At 37.2% G+C, this 17,098-nt stretch overlaps 1 protein-coding gene across 6 annotated transcripts in view; it reads left to right on the top strand.

Annotated features, from left to right (window-relative positions):
- Nucleotides 1–17,098, top strand: part of PTPRM (protein tyrosine phosphatase receptor type M) — a 442,321-nt gene that overhangs the window by 154,817 nt on the left and 270,406 nt on the right. For all 6 annotated transcript variants that reach the window (XM_059467174.1, XM_059467165.1, XM_059467156.1 and 3 more), the window contains exon 6: nt 10,149–10,323. In XM_059467174.1, coding sequence (XP_059323157.1) covers nt 10,149–10,323 — 175 coding nt within the window. The remainder of the gene's footprint in view (nt 1–10,148; nt 10,324–17,098) is intronic.

Here is a 17,098-nt window from a genome sequence, read left to right as displayed (position 1 = left end):
TTTATTGTTAGAAGAAAAATTAATTTCCTGTAGGAAGGGACACTATACATTACTGTATAGGTGGAAGTTAAATCTTTAATTATTTTTTTTAAATTCTGATGATTATTTAATATTATTTCCAGGTTTTGGAATGTTAATTTGTGTCCCCCTCGCCACTCATGTATATATTTAGTGCTTTTTTCCCAGTATATATTCAGTATTTTCTATTAATTGTCATTAATTAGTTTTAGGTTTTTTTCAGTAATTGTGCAGTAACCTTACCATATGGCAGAAAAACATCTGTGAACAACAGAGTGTGATATATATTGTGTTTGTGTATTGTGTTAGTGTGTTTGTGTTAGGCAGTGTCTAAGGAGCTGTGTCTTTGGTAAAGCCCTCATTATCTGCCTTACATGTGAATTATCTGATGCATATAATACACTTTTTTACATGGGCTTACTGGTTTAATTCTTGTCTGAATATAGGTTTGACTAATGCTTCTCTGATGCTAAGATTTCTCTTATAGTATCTTTAATTATTAGCAATACCAGAAACTAGGAGAAATTAATTAATTGTGGACTGTTAATGATAAATCCCGGTGAACATATGCAAAAAGCAAAATATTATCTTGAAATTGATCTATCTGTGAAGCGTTTTGACTTCGGTGAGGTTTGGAGGTGGCAGAAACCTTTGAGTCTAGTGATTTTATTAGTAATCTGTGTGCAGCTGAACGTGTTGGAAGTGTGGTGGGCATGTCCATTAAAGGTGGCTTTCCCCCTTGGACACCCAAGTTTTCTGTTGTAGTTTAGCTTCAGCAGCACTAAGTGGTACAGCAGGCACTGCATGCTCTTCCCTTGTATGATGAGCAGTGAAAGGCACAGCTGGAAAAAGTCAAATGCCTGATGGTGGAGCAGCTATTCTGAATTTACAGCTTTCCATGACTTGTATGACATGTAACAGTGGAGCCAGAAATAAGCCTTATATTCTCTCCTGGAGAAACACTGGAGAAGCCTGGCCAGCAAAGCTGCTCTACAGGCTGCGCCTCCCAATCCACCCAGACTGGAATGCATGGCACAAAAAACCATATGTTGGTAACCATGAGGAAATGTCAGTGAATTTGTTATTGATACTAAAATAATTTGGATAGGGTAGGTGGAAGAATAAATGTCACTTTTATCATCTTGTACCAGCCCCATCATTCCTGAATGGTCTGGAAGTGTTACCCAAAATAGTTGAATTCTGGTGAAAATACTTAACAGTTGTGAATATTACTCAAAACAGTTATGATATCACTCAAAACCCCTAAATCAGGAACTCTTCAGGTCAATAAGTACAAGAGACCATGTTGGTAGTGATGGCAAAAAAGAAACTTAGGGGAATGTAAGCAAATCTGATTATTTTATTGAAAACCCTAAAACCCTAAGCAAGCCTTGATGCAGTAGGAAAAATGTAGTGTAGATAGAGGGCAGATGTGCTTTCCTTTGCAGTGGTGCTGGTCATCCATCAGGTTGGAAGGAGTGATAATGGGTGATGTTCTCCAAAGGCCTTCCTTTGTCACCTGTCCAGCAGAGGTGGAGTTTGCTTTGCCAAGAGTGTGCTTGTGACACTGAAATATGCACTTGGTATCCAACTAGTATAGCCAAGTGTTCCTGCTCATGAAGGTAATGTGGGGTCTGAATTTTTTAATAGAGGCATTAAAGTTTGAAAAAGCATTTTTCTCACAAAAATAGTGTCCCTTATCTGCTGTCTTTTTGGTAATCTTCAGTATCCAAAAGAGATTTGAGAGAAGAAGGAAACCTGAAGCATTCATGAACTGTAGAAGTTTTGCTTTTAGAGGTACGCTGTAAACTCTCTTAAATGCACTGGGACCTTCATTATGGACAACAGTGCAAAACCTTAAGAGACCTGGGGAAAGCTTGGCCAAGTTTGTTTGCAAGTAGCCTGAACAATGATTGGATTTTGATCTTCTGCATTTGCATGTTATATCTATAGTGTCAGAAGTGATACAAAACATGAACTCTATATAAAATACTTGTGGTAACACGTAATAATAGTTCTTGTTTCTTCTTCCTTTTCTCCCTGTTTTTGATATGTATCTCAGGTATACAGAAGCTACCAAATATTAATGAATTGACTACATATATTGATTTGCAGAAAATTTGCTTATCTGCAGACAAGTACATGCATAGGTCAGAGGGGATACATGTAAACCTTTCCTTTCTTCCATCCCCATGTATATATATTCTCATCTGATGAAGTAACCCATAAGAAAAGTTATTCTGGGATTACCTTTATCAGTAAAACCTTTTGGAAATTCTTGTCTGATTTTAAAAATGAAGCAACCCAAGGGTTCATTTTTCAAGAAACTCATTGTGATGTGTTAGTCTTCCAGTTACTGTGGAGTGTTAAATAATGAAATGGTGATTAACAGACGTAAGATAGTGAAACAGTTGACCTGTGCCGCAGAGGGCTGGTTAAATTCAGCTTTCTTTTCAAGAGTGCAGGATGTTGGCCTGTTTCTGGGTCCTGAAGACTGCCTTGATATGAAGCACTGTTCAGCAGCAGAAGAATCACTTAAGGACACGCAAGAATTAGGGAACAGATAAAATAAATTCAGTAAGTTTTCTGTGCTATGCTGGACCTTTGGGAGGAAGAAACAATGACCTTTACCATGAATGCTGTAGGTAAAATGTGCAAACTTAGTGCTGGGAGGAAGGTATCTTGTTCAAATTGGAGTTCAGGAGAGGCTTTTTTTAAAAAAAATAAAGAATAAAGGCTTTTGAAACTGTTTTGAGGCAAGGAAAACCAAAGTCAAGTTTAAATCCAAGGAGAACATGATGGGAAGGAAACAGACCACTGGGGAAGGTGAGTGTTGGGGGTGGGAGCTGTTAAACTGTGACTTGATTAGTGTGATTGTCTCAGTAGTTAAGACGGAAACGCCTCCAGCCAAAGCCCTCTATATCAACTTCTTGTTACATGAACCAACTTGTGCCTTAATTTCTACTGATTATTGCTGCTATGGTTGTTTTTATTCAAATTGCACTGACAAGATTGAGAGGTTTATTACAGCTTTCTTTACTCTGTTTTCACCATTCATTCCTCCCATTTGGAAGAATCTATGCAGGAGGCAGTAGCTGAGCCCATAATGATTTGTCATCCTCAAATCTGTGTGTGTCTCCTTTTTGGCTGCTTCTTCCTTACCTGTTTGGTAGGACTCAGTGTTGCTTTGGCTTTTCCTGCTGTTCTGCTTGTTTTAAACTTTGCAGTAGACTTCAGGCTGGCCCCACAACTTGCATGTTGGAGTTTTTTCTTCCCATGCTGCCTTTCTTCCCCACATTAACACTTTTGAAGTGAAGGAAATGTGGGGCATGAGTGCCCTGGTTTTTAAATCTCCTGTTATGTAGTTGCCTAGAAAAAGCAGACAAAGACCTGCATTACTAGGCCTTGTGTAGTGTGTACCAATGAAAATTAAGCTAATGATTCTCTCTGCTTCCTCAATTTCTCCTCATCACTTTGCTCCTTTCTGGCCCCTCCATAAGCCTGACATCTGCAGAATGCCAAGCCTCAGAGTATTTAAATTCCTGTATATGTTCACTTCAGTTTTTAGCAAGGTGTTCATCCTAGGTCTTGGAATTTTAAACACAAACAGGAGGATGATAAGTACTAAGTGTTGTGTACTTCAAAGAATTAATATACATTATTTGAGTAAATGACTTTATAAGTAGGACTGTGAGTTCAACAAAATGCATGGTAGATACATGGATCATTGCCATAATTTTTATTCAAGTATTAAACTCCCTGTTAGATATTTTCTGGTACTTTGTTTTCTCCAGATGTTTCTGAGGCTGTAGTTTTCTGCTACTCATTTTATATTCTATTGTGTGCTATTAAAAATGAATGGAAAGAAGATTTGTGATTTTACATATTTTGTGAGCACTGGCAAATTGTTAGAGGAGATAAACTCTTCTTAGCTGCTCTGGAATTTAAAGTAAAAATAAGAAATAGACTGAGCAGGAGTTGAGTTTTTGGATTTATTTTCCTTACTTCTAAAATGTCTATGTAATAACAGATTTTCTCCTGTCAGAATGATACAACATAATTTCAGTATATGAGTAGAGAGTAACTGCTTTGGTTAAATTACAAAGAGTTTAATGACTCCAGAAAATACATTGTCTTTGTTTACTTTCTGTGTTTGTAACTGTGTCTTCAAATAGATGTCAGTGCTCCATTTTTGATGTGACTACTCAATGTGTAACTTAAGTAGTATTTTATGATACAACCTGACAACTCCAGCCAGTATTTAGGTTTAGTCATAATAAACAGGGACTTCTGGAGGCCTGTGTGATTTGAAGAAAAGGCTCAGTTATCAAACATTAAATTACTGAAAGCAGAAGCCTTTCTTGAAAAGTAAAATAATAATAATAGCTTGCTTGAATGCCCGTTAGTTACACCTGCAGAGAGCAATTCCATCTCATAGCAGAATAATTCTGAATAGGACAATAACCATCTTTTTCCATCTTGCCCTTATTACTTGAATGAAATAGAGCTGTTAACTTAGATGGAATAAATACTGGATAATCACAGGATGTGTGATGGCTCTAATCTAGACTGACAAAAGTTGTCTTGGTTATGAACATGAATCTAGAAATTCAGAGGTAGCCATCTTAGTTACTGGAATTACCTGAACTCTGCAAAGTAATATTCATGAGGTATTAATTACTATTTGATTTAGATTTTATACACATTTTAAACAAAAATTGCTTCTGGCCTTGCTGGTTTTATTTGAGATCTCACTGGTGTAACTCTAATCACAATTTTATAAATGTGCATATTTGGAAGTGGAATAATACAAACCCTTTCTTCTGTTAAAAGTATAAAAAGCTGCCTAATCTACCCATATGGACAGAGGCTGACTGATGTTTCCTTTTAACTCTTTCACACAATTGTTGATACTTGCCTTGAGAGTGATTATCACTGGTAATGCTGGATGTAACATCCCAGAAGTTCAATGCCTTTGAATTGCTGCTACATTTTTGTTAAAAGTATTTCTGAAAGGTTTAATATATAGATTGTTGCTGCTAAATTGCTGTTCATTTAAAAGACTTAAGAGTTAGTTGATTGCCTAGCCTAGAAGAGCCAGTAAGTGTAATTTAAATAACTATAACCTATTTTTTTTCAGTCTAACTTGCCTAAAATGGAAAAATAACATGCATTTTAACAATGCTTTTAGCTGTCTGTATATGCATTTAATATGTTGGTACTAGGAATATGGGTTTTTCTAGCTGTGTAAATCCTGAAGTTAAATTAAGCTTATTTTTATATCCCCATATATTAAATAACTTGTTTTTAATAGAAAATTTATTCTTACAAGTGACTTACCAGTTATATATTTTTATTAGTTGGCTTAAATGGCATTTTTTTTACATATGTATTTGGTATTTCTTGAAAGCTTTCTCTGAGCATTTGAAAATGCACAGGTTCCTCGGCAGCCAGTGGAATCTGTTACTTTCATTTTTGGATCTCAGTATTTATTCTGTGGCCATGGTTCTTGTGTTCTAAGGAGGTGAGATAGCTCTGCCCTGGGGACGTGGCCTTTGTAGACCAAGCAGGTCTAACATTAAATGATTATGGCAGCTTCCTCTTTGTAAAGAATGAAGTATCCTGTTCACACAGTTCTCAAAGTCCCAGGGGCAGGAAGAGCTAACAGCCCTAATCAGTAGTAAAGCCTCAGACTTTTGTGTGGCAAATCAGGGCTGAAGTAAAGAAAGTTAAAAGAACCGTATTTATTTTTGAATCGTATTTTAACAAACCAAACAAAACAAAAGCCCCACCCAGAAAACAGGATGCTGCAAATTTGCTTGAACAACCTGTGCTAGTAGGTCTTAATACCAGTACCATAGTGCTATATTGCTAATCATTAATTTTATCCTCTTTTCTGGAATGGGATCAGTCAATTATGGACTTGTCATTTTTTGTTTATTTTTCAATAAAATGTCATGTATTTGGGAAGACTCAGGCTTTCATGTAAAAAGTGAGAATTTGCAAGACCTACTGGTAAATTGAAGAATCTCAAAAAACCTGACAGTAAAGTTTTAACTAACTATAGTTAGTTAGTAAGCTGTTATATATAGTTAGTATAAAATATCATACAGTTAGTAAATAAAATATCATTATAGTTAGTAAAAAATATCATAATCAAACTCTATTTGTGTGTGTTTAGATTGTTGCATTAGGGAGTGATGAAAACTTACTTTTCTGAAGGCTACTAAAAATAGTTCTTTGTGAAGAAACGGTAATGGGATGTGCTAGAATGTTCAATAAACAAGTTTTCATTTGATATGTTATTTTTAGCTATTCTAAATGAAATAGCTGTTAGCAGTCAGCACTGAGAGCTGGTAATTTATCACACAGTGAGCTGAAATGGGCCTGTTAAACACTGGAAAAAAAGATACCAAACCTGGGTGACTTTCTGAAATCATTGCAGTAAGTCAGAGGAAACAAAATGTGAATCACAAATAAAGGGAGTGAAGCTGGATGTGTGGGTACTGCTACAACAGAAACAATTCTGTATTTATATATCAAATTGTTAATAGCATTTTTTCAGACTAAAAATAGTCTTCTCCCATTTTTCTACTGCTGAAATAAGAGTTTGGGAGAAGTTGTAGTTGTGGGATTATTTTTTAAATTTTTTTTTCTGCGCAGCCTTTGTAACAGTCTTCCAGTTGCCTAGAGGATTGAACAATGCCTATAGATTGAACTTTCCTTACACTTGAATTGATTACCTTCATTACTGTTCCTTTATGCTTAGGCTTAAATCAATTAGGCAGCTCTCCTACTCATTTGCTGTCATCCCAGAAGGGAGGGAAAACTTGCTCTCTTGGGCTGTATTTTTTCTTGTGGAACGTAAAGCAATTATGTTTCTTTGTCTGTTACAGACACTATTTTCCTTCAATATATTTCTCCGTAAAGAGGCTAAAGAAGAAAATTGGACTTTTTTCTTCTTTGAGTTCCGGTAAAAAATGCCATGCTAGTGATTCTGTGGGACTATTTGAGTTCTAACATATAATTAGACACACTACACTTTGCCTCCATGAGTTTGCAATGTTCAAGAGAATTCAGTCAAGATAATCTTTATTGATAATAATCTCCCATATATTTTACAGCTTTGTTTTAGTATTAATAATAAAGGCTTTTTATTCCAGAGCTCTTTCATGAATTTTGAAGCCACCATTAATAACCTATTCTCACCTGGATTTTGGTGGAGGGAAAATTTGCTCAAATCCTCTGTGGAACTAAGCTGAGTTACGTTTAAGGCTTCTCTAGCTTTTTCATTTGAGCAAGTGATCTGTGCTTCCTGGTCTGATTTGGCTTCTCTTTTTTTAGGTTAAAATTATTGGTATGTGAATCAATGACATGTGTTACGAAGCCATGTAAGTCAATTATTTGATCAAACTAAGATTTCCTGTTCTAGAACAGCAGTTAAAACATTCAAAATCAGGTGAGATTAGTATATTTGAGAGTCAGCAGAAGGTGAAAAAGATTATGGGACCCAGGTGAAATAGTAATTTATTGTAACTGCTACAGTGCATTGATTAGTTCCAATTTCCATTCTAAATATGCATGAAAAAGATGGGAAATGTGTCCTATAGGGATAGTTGTTGGAGCAGTTGCCTTCAAGGACTGCTGGCAGTGTCTATGAACACCCTGACTGTGAAGTTCAGGATTTTTACCAGCCCCTTGGAGGTCTGAGGGAATGGTGTGGTAGGAGACAGTTCTCTGTGTAGGGCCAGCAGGGGCTGTGTATGCATCATATCTTGCCACGATTGCCCCCTCTTCATGAACTGCAAATTAAGGCAGAAATTACAGTGGCATTGCTTCATCCTTTCCCTTCACATCTCTTTCTCTGGGGGAACAGCAAGAAATTATTTTAAAATATTTACGTTCTTCAGTTGTATGGTGACTCATAAGTGTCCTGGTAAGTTGTGGATGCAGGTGTCCCATGTGGAAGGGGGTTTTTCTATGCAGGCTGGAGAGCAAAGTAGTTTGTTCCCACTCTAAATGAGCTGAGCTAGTTTAGGTGCTAGAATTAATCATTGTGTGGTACTATTTTTTTCCCTGGGGAATAACTTATCCTATTTCTTGGCAGGATAAAATAGCCTGCATGCATGCTGCATGCCTTCCTGATGTTGCAGCTAGAAAAATGGAAATGGTGATATGGATACGTGTAATGTAACCATGAGATTTGGCTATGTTCGAGATCCTTCAAAAGCCTGAAAGCTGTAGTAACATACTTTAAAACTAGCTTATGGCTTGTGATTGATTGATCAGCAGTTCTGATTATCAGGATTAATTAAGTTATTGTATTAGGTAAGAAATAATGTGGCTTTTAAGAAATACTCATTCTCCAAACTTCTAATTAACCCACTGCTTATCTCCTGTTATCAGCAGCCATTCTCGCTAGAAGGATATTACAGTGGCAAAAAATAGTAGTTTTGAAATAGTAGTTTGAAATGTTTCTTTCCAAGTTTAGGTTTTTGTGACTGCAATGCCACATCACAGAAGCTGCTTTATCAGCAGCTCAAACTTTGAGGAACCTTAAGGAGCTGTCAACTATCTGAAGGAATTCTCAATAATTTACGACTGAATAATTTTTAAGACGTGATAGCACATTCTTCTTTGGACATATTGCAACTTTTTTTCCCCTTTCACATTAGCTATACATCACCCACGTTTTCTTTTGAAGAGGAAATAACTTTACTGTGCATTAGAATCAGTGTTTATTGTTAATTATGTTGCTTCTTTGGTATAACAGCATGATTAACTTTGACTTGGTTTTGTGATTTATGGATGAGTTTAATTTTGTGTGATTGTTGTTTAGAATTCTTCTGTTGTAACTTGTATTTCAAGGATACTTCCAATTTAGTGGCAAATAAGATCATAGTAAAATGAGATCAGTATTTTCTATATGTCTTAAATTGAGCTGGAGAAATTACAGACTCCGGGACAGAAAAACAGACATCACCAGTGTTGTTGGTTTATAGAAGCTTGATAGTGCAGGACCCTTGATCTGCTTGAAGCTCCTCCAGTCAGAGAAACACTAAACATACCTGGTGTCAATATTTAGCATCAGACAGTGTGTTGCCTTCCTGGAGAGACTGATTTTTGTGAAGTGCTGGTTGGCATTTTCCAGTTTGTCTTCATGTTTTGATATTGGTTGTAGCCTTCAGTGTGTTGGAATACATACCATTGTATAAAAAGTGCATCTTTCTTGTTTGCTTGTTTGGGTTAATGTTGTCACTACATTTTGGTGGTTGGTTTGATTTTATTTTTTTCCATCCAGCTTTCATAATTCAATCATTACACATTTTCTGCGGGGTTGTGAGTGTTTGTAGTGCACATATCCTATTTCATGGTCAGGTGGAGCATGAGTTCTGATGAGGATTTGAGAGCCAAGTCTCTCTGCCATTATCTCTGTGTCAAAGGATGTGGCAAGTTGTCATCTATGCCTTATTCTGTCTTCCGCCCTCTGTTTTTTGCTCCTTGTGCTCCTCAGCTGTTACAGGGCTCATTTTCTTGTGCCATACATGTAATGTGTTGAATTGACAGCAAGACACTGTGCTGAAAAAGAAACTACCCAGTTTCCAGTGCTATGCTGAGAAAGTGAGAGATGGAGACAGCTTCAGGTCATTTACCTGATTAATCTCTGCCTAGTCTCTTCCACCAGAGTCACTGAAAACCCCTAGGGTGGGTGCTGCTATGGGAACCATCCACTAATGTTTCCCTGAAAAATGCATATCCCAAGCAGCAGATGCAGGAAGTCAAGAGAAAGCACGGGCTGACTATGCTGGGCTACATTTTCTAAAAAATAAAAAAATTTAAGTGTTTGTGTAAAACAAGCAAGTAAATGTTACATTGTTCTCATATGTTTCTATTGGTTAATCTATAAAGAGTTGAAAGCAACTGGTACAGATTAACGGTTGCCCACTCATGATGAATGGTTTAACTCACATGGAAAGGCAGAAAAGTCTCACTGTCACACCTGTAAAAGTAACGTACAGACTTCTGCTTTTATCTCTCCTTCTGGGGAACTTGAGAGAAGTAAAATGGATCATCAGTATATATTTTTTAATATGACTAACCACAATATTTATTTTATTTTCTTTGCGTAGGGTATTTATGTACGGGATGCACCTCTGAAGGACATAAAAGTGTTCAATGCCCGGCGATTTGTAGCTCTTTTCAGTGTGGTGAATGCCACCAAGCGGGACGCTGGCAACTATCGCTGCATGATCCGGACGGAAGGAGGAGTTGGTGTATCCAACTATGCAGAACTGATAGTCAAAGGTACTTCACCATACAAATCAGTATTGGCATGCTCCCTGTGTGGAATCAGGGCTTGCAGTTGCTAATGCAGTAAGAATGTCACCCATAGCCTGTTAAACTTGATAAGAGGTTCAGTAAATAGATTTTGCTTATGTAAATCTTAAGAGTCTATCCAGCTGTAACAAGGGAGTGATAGAAGAAGCCAGGGCTAATTAACTAGGTACTTGCTGATTGCTGTTTTCAGTATTTCCCTAAAACGCACTGTTCAGACCTGTATGTCTTTACAAATTTATTTGAAGTATGAACATGATAATGCTACCTGCCTGCTTTGTGGAGATGGTATTCTAAAAATATACTTGCTACAAAGTATGCAAGATTTACATTTAAGTGGACACATAAAATACACATATTTCAGTATATGGAAGGGTTTTTTAAAGTACTTTGGGGAACACTTGGAATGGGGAATAATCTGTCACCAGTAGAAGAGGATGCAAGAAAGCCATAATTGAGAATAAACCATTTTCCAAAAGCAAGAATAGGGTTTTAGTAAATGTGTTGTAGAGAAAATGCAGAGAAACAGGATAAGAGAAGGATGTTGGAAATAACCAAGGTATGAAGGTAACAAGACAAGAAAAATTGTAGCATGAAAACATAAAAGAGCTATTTAAATGGGCAGATGAAAAGAGAAACAAATAGAGTGGGTGAGATGAGAATGTAATTATAAGGCATGGTGGAAAAAATGAGGTTATTTGAGTCCAAGCATGAAAAGAAAATAAAGTAGATGGCCAAAAATAGATATGTATGAAAGTCAGCAAAAAAAGGAAGCGTGGACTATAACCCCAGTAGGAATGATGAAGCATCTTTCAGACCTAACACAAGTGAAAACAAAGAGGAATGAGCAGTGCCTGTAGGAGGCAGAGGGAGGAGTTACTGCATCAGTGAGGAGAGGCGCAGGAAGCCAGAGTTCATTTCTTCTCAGTCTCTTTGATTCAGGGTATTTTAATTTATTAGTGCTTCTTTTGAGGTGCAATAGATGAAATTATGAAGCGTATCATTAAAGCATTTGTGCTTACCCAGATTCTTTCAGAAAATCTGCACTGGGCACTGTGAGCAAGTGGATAGCCTTAGGGTGTAATCCCATTAACTGCTTGTAGAGTGGGCAAAGTAATTATGGTAATCCCCATTGCCTGTGTTGGAGCTTTTATGAGACCACCTGCAGGTCATTCCTTCTGACCTAAAAAGACCCATTTTAAGCATTGTGCTGTAAAACATTAGATGACTGTACTGAACAGCAGCATTAGGGGCTAATGAATAAATATGCTTTCTTATTGATGGCATGTAATTAAGAAATGGTATTTCCTAATTTTTAGCAGGTTTTCTGCAATATCAGTTAGCAGACTTCAAAGATAACAGGTTGAGTTCAGTGCAGCTATATATTTTTTAATCCATTACTATCCATAAATCATGAAGAATGTATATATGCCCACACTACATGTTTAGTATAATTGTGAATTGCGGATGGCTTAATAATAGTATATGTAAAAACATTGGTGTGATTACTCCCCCCTCTTTGTTACAAGCAATGAATTTAATTCTCTTTTCATTTACACTTGTGTAACTAAACTGCCTTATGAGGAATTTCTTTAGAATTACGTTGCTGAAATGACAGGAGAGTCAAATGGCACATTCATAAGTTGAAGAGGATCAGTTCTTTACATTTGTCATGCTCTATTTCATTTTGGTTACTGAACCTGTAACTCAAGTTGCAAAAAGTTTTACTCTGGCATAGGGCTTTTTTCAAAACATACTTGCTTTTAAGTCGATGTTTGCACAGTAGAGTGGGTTAGAACTCTTGTACAACATTCATTCCACTTCACTGTAGACAAAGTTTCACTAAACAGGAACTTACTCTAAGTAGATTCCAATTATGTTTGGAAAGATCTTTCAGCTTTGTAGTGCTGTTGTGGCCTGATGGTGTGTGGCACTGCAGACAAGGTACCAAAACTCTTGAAAAGAACAGAAGGGCTGCTATTTTAAGGTGCTGCAAATCAAACCTACAATCACAAAGGAATAGGAATGAGATCTTGAAAGACATGTAAGAAACTGCCAGGTGTTCTTACTCCGTTCTTCTTTTTTGTCTTCTTTTTTCACCTGAGTGAGCATGTTTCAACAGTATGGAGGGGGGAAATTGCAATTAAAGAGCTGTCTGCTCTATTATTAAATAAGAGTAAACATGAGTATTGTCTAGTTAATGAGAAAAAGCTTGTCAGTGAACAATTAGTCCGGCCTTAAGTGGAGGGGGGAGAGAAAGAGTTTTAGTTGAGAGCTTGTTTGTGGTAACTTAGATGCCTTTTAGAGGATGGTAATAAAGTATTGATTGTTCTATTTAAATAAATCCTGAAGGGGAGGTTTTCAATTTACCTGAGTGTTTGTTCTGATAAGAAAGGCTGAGAAGACAAGTGCCTTGTCATTGTCTGTGCTCAAACGGCACGATATCCTCATCTAAGTTTGTCAGAGAATTGGATTGAAATGTCACTTTATCTAATGGGAGGCATGAAATTGGCCTTGTCAGATAACCCACTTACTGTAAAAAACATCAGCTCGTATCTAATAGATGACATAAAAGTAATCAAACATTGAGCAAAAGGAAAATAGTTGGGTGGAATTGATTAAATGCGTTTGGTGGAGTAAATTAGAGTTCTACATACAGTCCCCAGGTTGAAGTTTCTAATAGTGGGCAGATCCAACACAGATTAGGTTTAGGAGAACAGAATGAGCCTGTCTAGCAGACATCAGATTATTACAGAGTTCAGACTACTTATTGAGTTCAAACAAGGTAAAACCTAGGTGTCAAATTGGTTAAAAGGAGTTTGGCTAGGTTTTTAAGCAAGGGCATAGAAAGGTAGCCATCTGTAATGCTGGCAGCTTAAATGTCTGCATTTTCCAAATGGAAATTTTTTTTAACACTGGGAAAAGACCCAAACCTCTTCAGGACCTCAAGAGCAAAGAATTTATTCTGGAGGACAAAGCCATTTTGACATCAAGACATAGTAAGAAAATATCAACAATTACTTATCTGTGGTATCAATTGTTCTCATACATTAAATATACACAGATACTTGGCATCTGATTTTGCTCTCTCCAACTAACCTTTCATGCTGGATCTATCACTGTCTGTACCCTTTTTTTACCAGCATTGCTGGCATTAGAACTTATTTTTATTGTTCCCTAACAATTCCTATAATGAAGTCCAGTTTCATATGCTCATTTTGTGGCAGCCTGACTGGAGACTTGTATTTTTCAGTGTAGGTGTGTGCCTCAGCCTGAAGGTGTTGAGAAAACCTCCAACTAGAAGAGCTGATAGAGTTCATCCATCTTAGTGAACTTGCCATAGTAAAGTGCTGAAGGCTCTGGACTTTGAAGCAGTAATATTTTTTCAAGAGGGTAGTAGTTATGTAAAAAAGGCGATTTTTCTCTTCCTGTGAAAATCTGTTCTCAAACACAGTTAACAAACTACTAAATGAAACCCAGCAAGACCCTGGGACTTATTTGAGATCATCTTTCAAATTTCCCTGAAATTCTAAATACAGTGTACGTAATTTAATTGCAAGCAGGGATCTCAGCTGCTCTGGGGCAGGCTGGATCCAGGTGCAGGGATCAGGAACCATGAGCTTACCATTTGTGTGCTTTTAGTGTACAGTTCTCCATCTTGCTGAATCCTTGTACTTTGAGAGTAAAATGGTGATGGATTAACAATGAGGATAGTGAGGAGGGCAAGAACAAGAAGCTGCCTACCCCGATGAGGTTGTTCGTGCTGGGACTGAAAGGAAAGGCAAACTGGAGGTGTTCTGAAATGAGAGGGAAGGTAGGTGAAAATGGGGACTACACAAGTACTAAAAGCTGGGGAGAAGGACATGGGGATGCTGGTTTTGGCAGCTGGTTGAACCTGAGCTGGCACATGGTGGCCAAGAAGGTGACCAAGAACTTGAGCTGGCATGTGGTGACCAAGAAGGCTGGTGGTGCCCTGGCCTCTATGTGGCCAGCAGGACCAGGGCAGTGATTGTCTCCCCATACTTGGCACTGGTGAGGCCTCACCTTGAGTGCTGTGTCCCCTTCTGCTCCCCTCACTACAGGAGAGACACTGAGGTGCTGGAGTGAGAATGGCAAGGACCTGGTGAAGAGTCTGAGAGTGGGTCAGGAGCAGCTGAGGACAATGGAGGTGTTTAGCCTAGAGAAAAGGAGGTTTAGAGGGCACCTCATTGCTCTCTACAGCTGCCTGACAGGAGGTCATAGCCAGGTGGGAGTCAGCCTCTTCTCCCAGGCAACAGGAGACAAGACAAGAGCTCATAGACTCCAGCTTTGCCAGGGAGATTTGGATTGGACATAACTAAGGAAAAATATTCTTCGTGAAGCATTGGGAAGGGCTACCCAGGGAGGTAGTGGGGCCCCCATCCCTGAAAATATTCACTTAGTGCTGTGGTTTGGTTGGCATCTTGGTGTTTGGTCAAAGGTCGAATTTCATTATCTTGGAGGTATTTTCCAACATGATTCTATGATTTTGTAGAGGGGAGGAAAGAGGGGAAGGTAAACATACCCACATTCATGCATTTGCAGAAAGTGAGGAAGTAGATTTTGTCATTTTTCAAGATAGTGCTTCTGAGCCACAGAGAAGAAATGTCTATTTTTGTCTTTAACTCACTTAAATCTTAGAGATTTATATTATCTCCAGTGGCATCTCAGTGTGATGCCTTTCCCCTCCCAATTAAAATTTGAAAATAACTGCAGAGTAAAAGATGTTAAGATGTTGTAGAAAATGTTTGGAAAATCTGTGTAATTTAAGAACAAAGCAGTTTAAATGAAGGTGTTGCAGTTTCAAGTGTGTTTTCAATTTATAAAAAGTGCATAAGAATAAATAGTTTACATTCATGTATGGCTACATTTGTTTTTTATTATCTGTGTAAGAGAAGGGCTTCTCCTTATCAAAAAGTCTGTCTTTTCCTCATATTCAAGTGATCCATTTATGTAGAGTCACATGAGAGCACCTGCTTAAAGCTTTCTGTCACCTGCAGACCTTTGGCTTTGTAAGGTAGCCATGATTTCCTTTCTCCAAGGGATTGCGCCCATTGTCATTTGTCAGAGAATTCAAGAGGAGGTTTGAAGTCTAAAAGGCATAAAATTTGAAGTCTGGATCCACTTACCTTTTTTTCTTCAGTTAATATTCTATGTTCAAAATATTCACAGTACTGAATAAATTTGGCCATTTGCTTCAGGAGGAGATATGCAGGGAAGAGCTCCTCTTCAAGATAAGTCATTGTACTAAATAGCTACTGCTACAAATTTGTTTCTGATGTCAGTTGAAAGTCCTTCCTTGAACATACACAGCCCTGGAATATCAAGTCTATTGTACTGTTTCATAAAGGTATTAATTTGCATGCTATTTACTTGAGACTACCCCAGTGGCTGCCAGTAAAACTGCTTTTAATGAAGGACAGTAGCGCTGCAGTGTGGTACCTACCTAAATGATTCAAACTCTTCGGCATTTTAAAAATATTAAATCATTCTGTCAAAAGAAAAAATAAATAAGACAGAAGAATACATTTCAGACTTCAGTCTTAAAATCAGTTAATTATGTTTGGATATATAGTGTTTGTATTAGAAGATCTACTTAATTGACTCTTGTGTTTTTAACCAGTCACTTAATATGAGCATCATATGTGTAATGAAGGCTTGATTTTAGGTAGTCTCAATCTCTGGTAAGAAGGTAACTTTCGGTCTTAAACCATGTTAATAGTATGAAATTGCAGTATATGCAGGCTTTGCTGAAATAGTGTGACTTGAATTAACCTTTTCATTGTGGTCCCAGAGAATTGAAAAACATGCCCTGAGGTATAAAAGGACAATAAAATACTATCTGTTTCAAGTACTTGTAATATTTGGAATGAATTGGTGTAACTACTAACCTTAGTGACCTAACTCCTGAGTTTGCATTTTGAATGGCACTTCAACAGCCTTTAGTAGCATTTGAAACTTGAAAGTAATTAACTGTTCTTTCAGCATGGCTAAGTAAATGCCTTAGGATGCTTTATAAAAGTTCCATTTCACGTTTTGGTTCACAAAACAGCCTAATGATTTAAATTGATGCTAAATCATTTTGAGTTAAGTCAGAACTGTTTCCAGACATACTATCACTGTATGAAGCCATAGTTTACATACTTTAGGAAGAATAGTTTCAATCAAACAACAGTATGTTTCTAACTCAGCAATGACATCCGTTTGCCATATGTTGATATTGACATTAAACAATGCTTTCTCTGCTGATTTGAAAATCTAAACAATATTCTTTATATCCTGAAATCTGCCACAATATTTTTATAGCTATTTTAATGTCAATTCCAATTAGTAATGCTTAATAGATATCTTTGGAGATGTTCTGGTTTGTTGCCCTTTGTATTGTGTTCTTCAGGATAGTAATGACTTAGGTTTTTTTACGATGAAAACACACAGTGATGATGCCTGTGTTTGGTGGTTTGTGGTGTTTTATTTCATCAATTGCTAACAGATTGCACAGATCGAAGCTTGCATGCAAGTGTACCTTGCTAATTAGAAACACCATCTATCTGAGACACAGCTAATCTTCAGTGTACTGAGTGTTCTGAGTTACTCTTTCTATAAATGAAAAAAGGTAGTATACTGTAGGAAAATTACATGTTTGTTAAAATAGCAAGTATGCTATTTCTCAAGAAATGCTTCCCAGAGATCCTTTCTCCCTTTTGCTTCATTCTTTTATTTTCTTTGC

Source organism: Ammospiza nelsoni, chromosome 1, assembly GCF_027579445.1.
Source record: "Ammospiza nelsoni isolate bAmmNel1 chromosome 1, bAmmNel1.pri, whole genome shotgun sequence".
NCBI lineage: Eukaryota > Metazoa > Chordata > Aves > Passeriformes > Passerellidae > Ammospiza > Ammospiza nelsoni.
The sequence above is the reverse complement of the archived record's forward strand: the minus strand, read 5'-3'. Positions and strand labels throughout refer to the sequence as shown.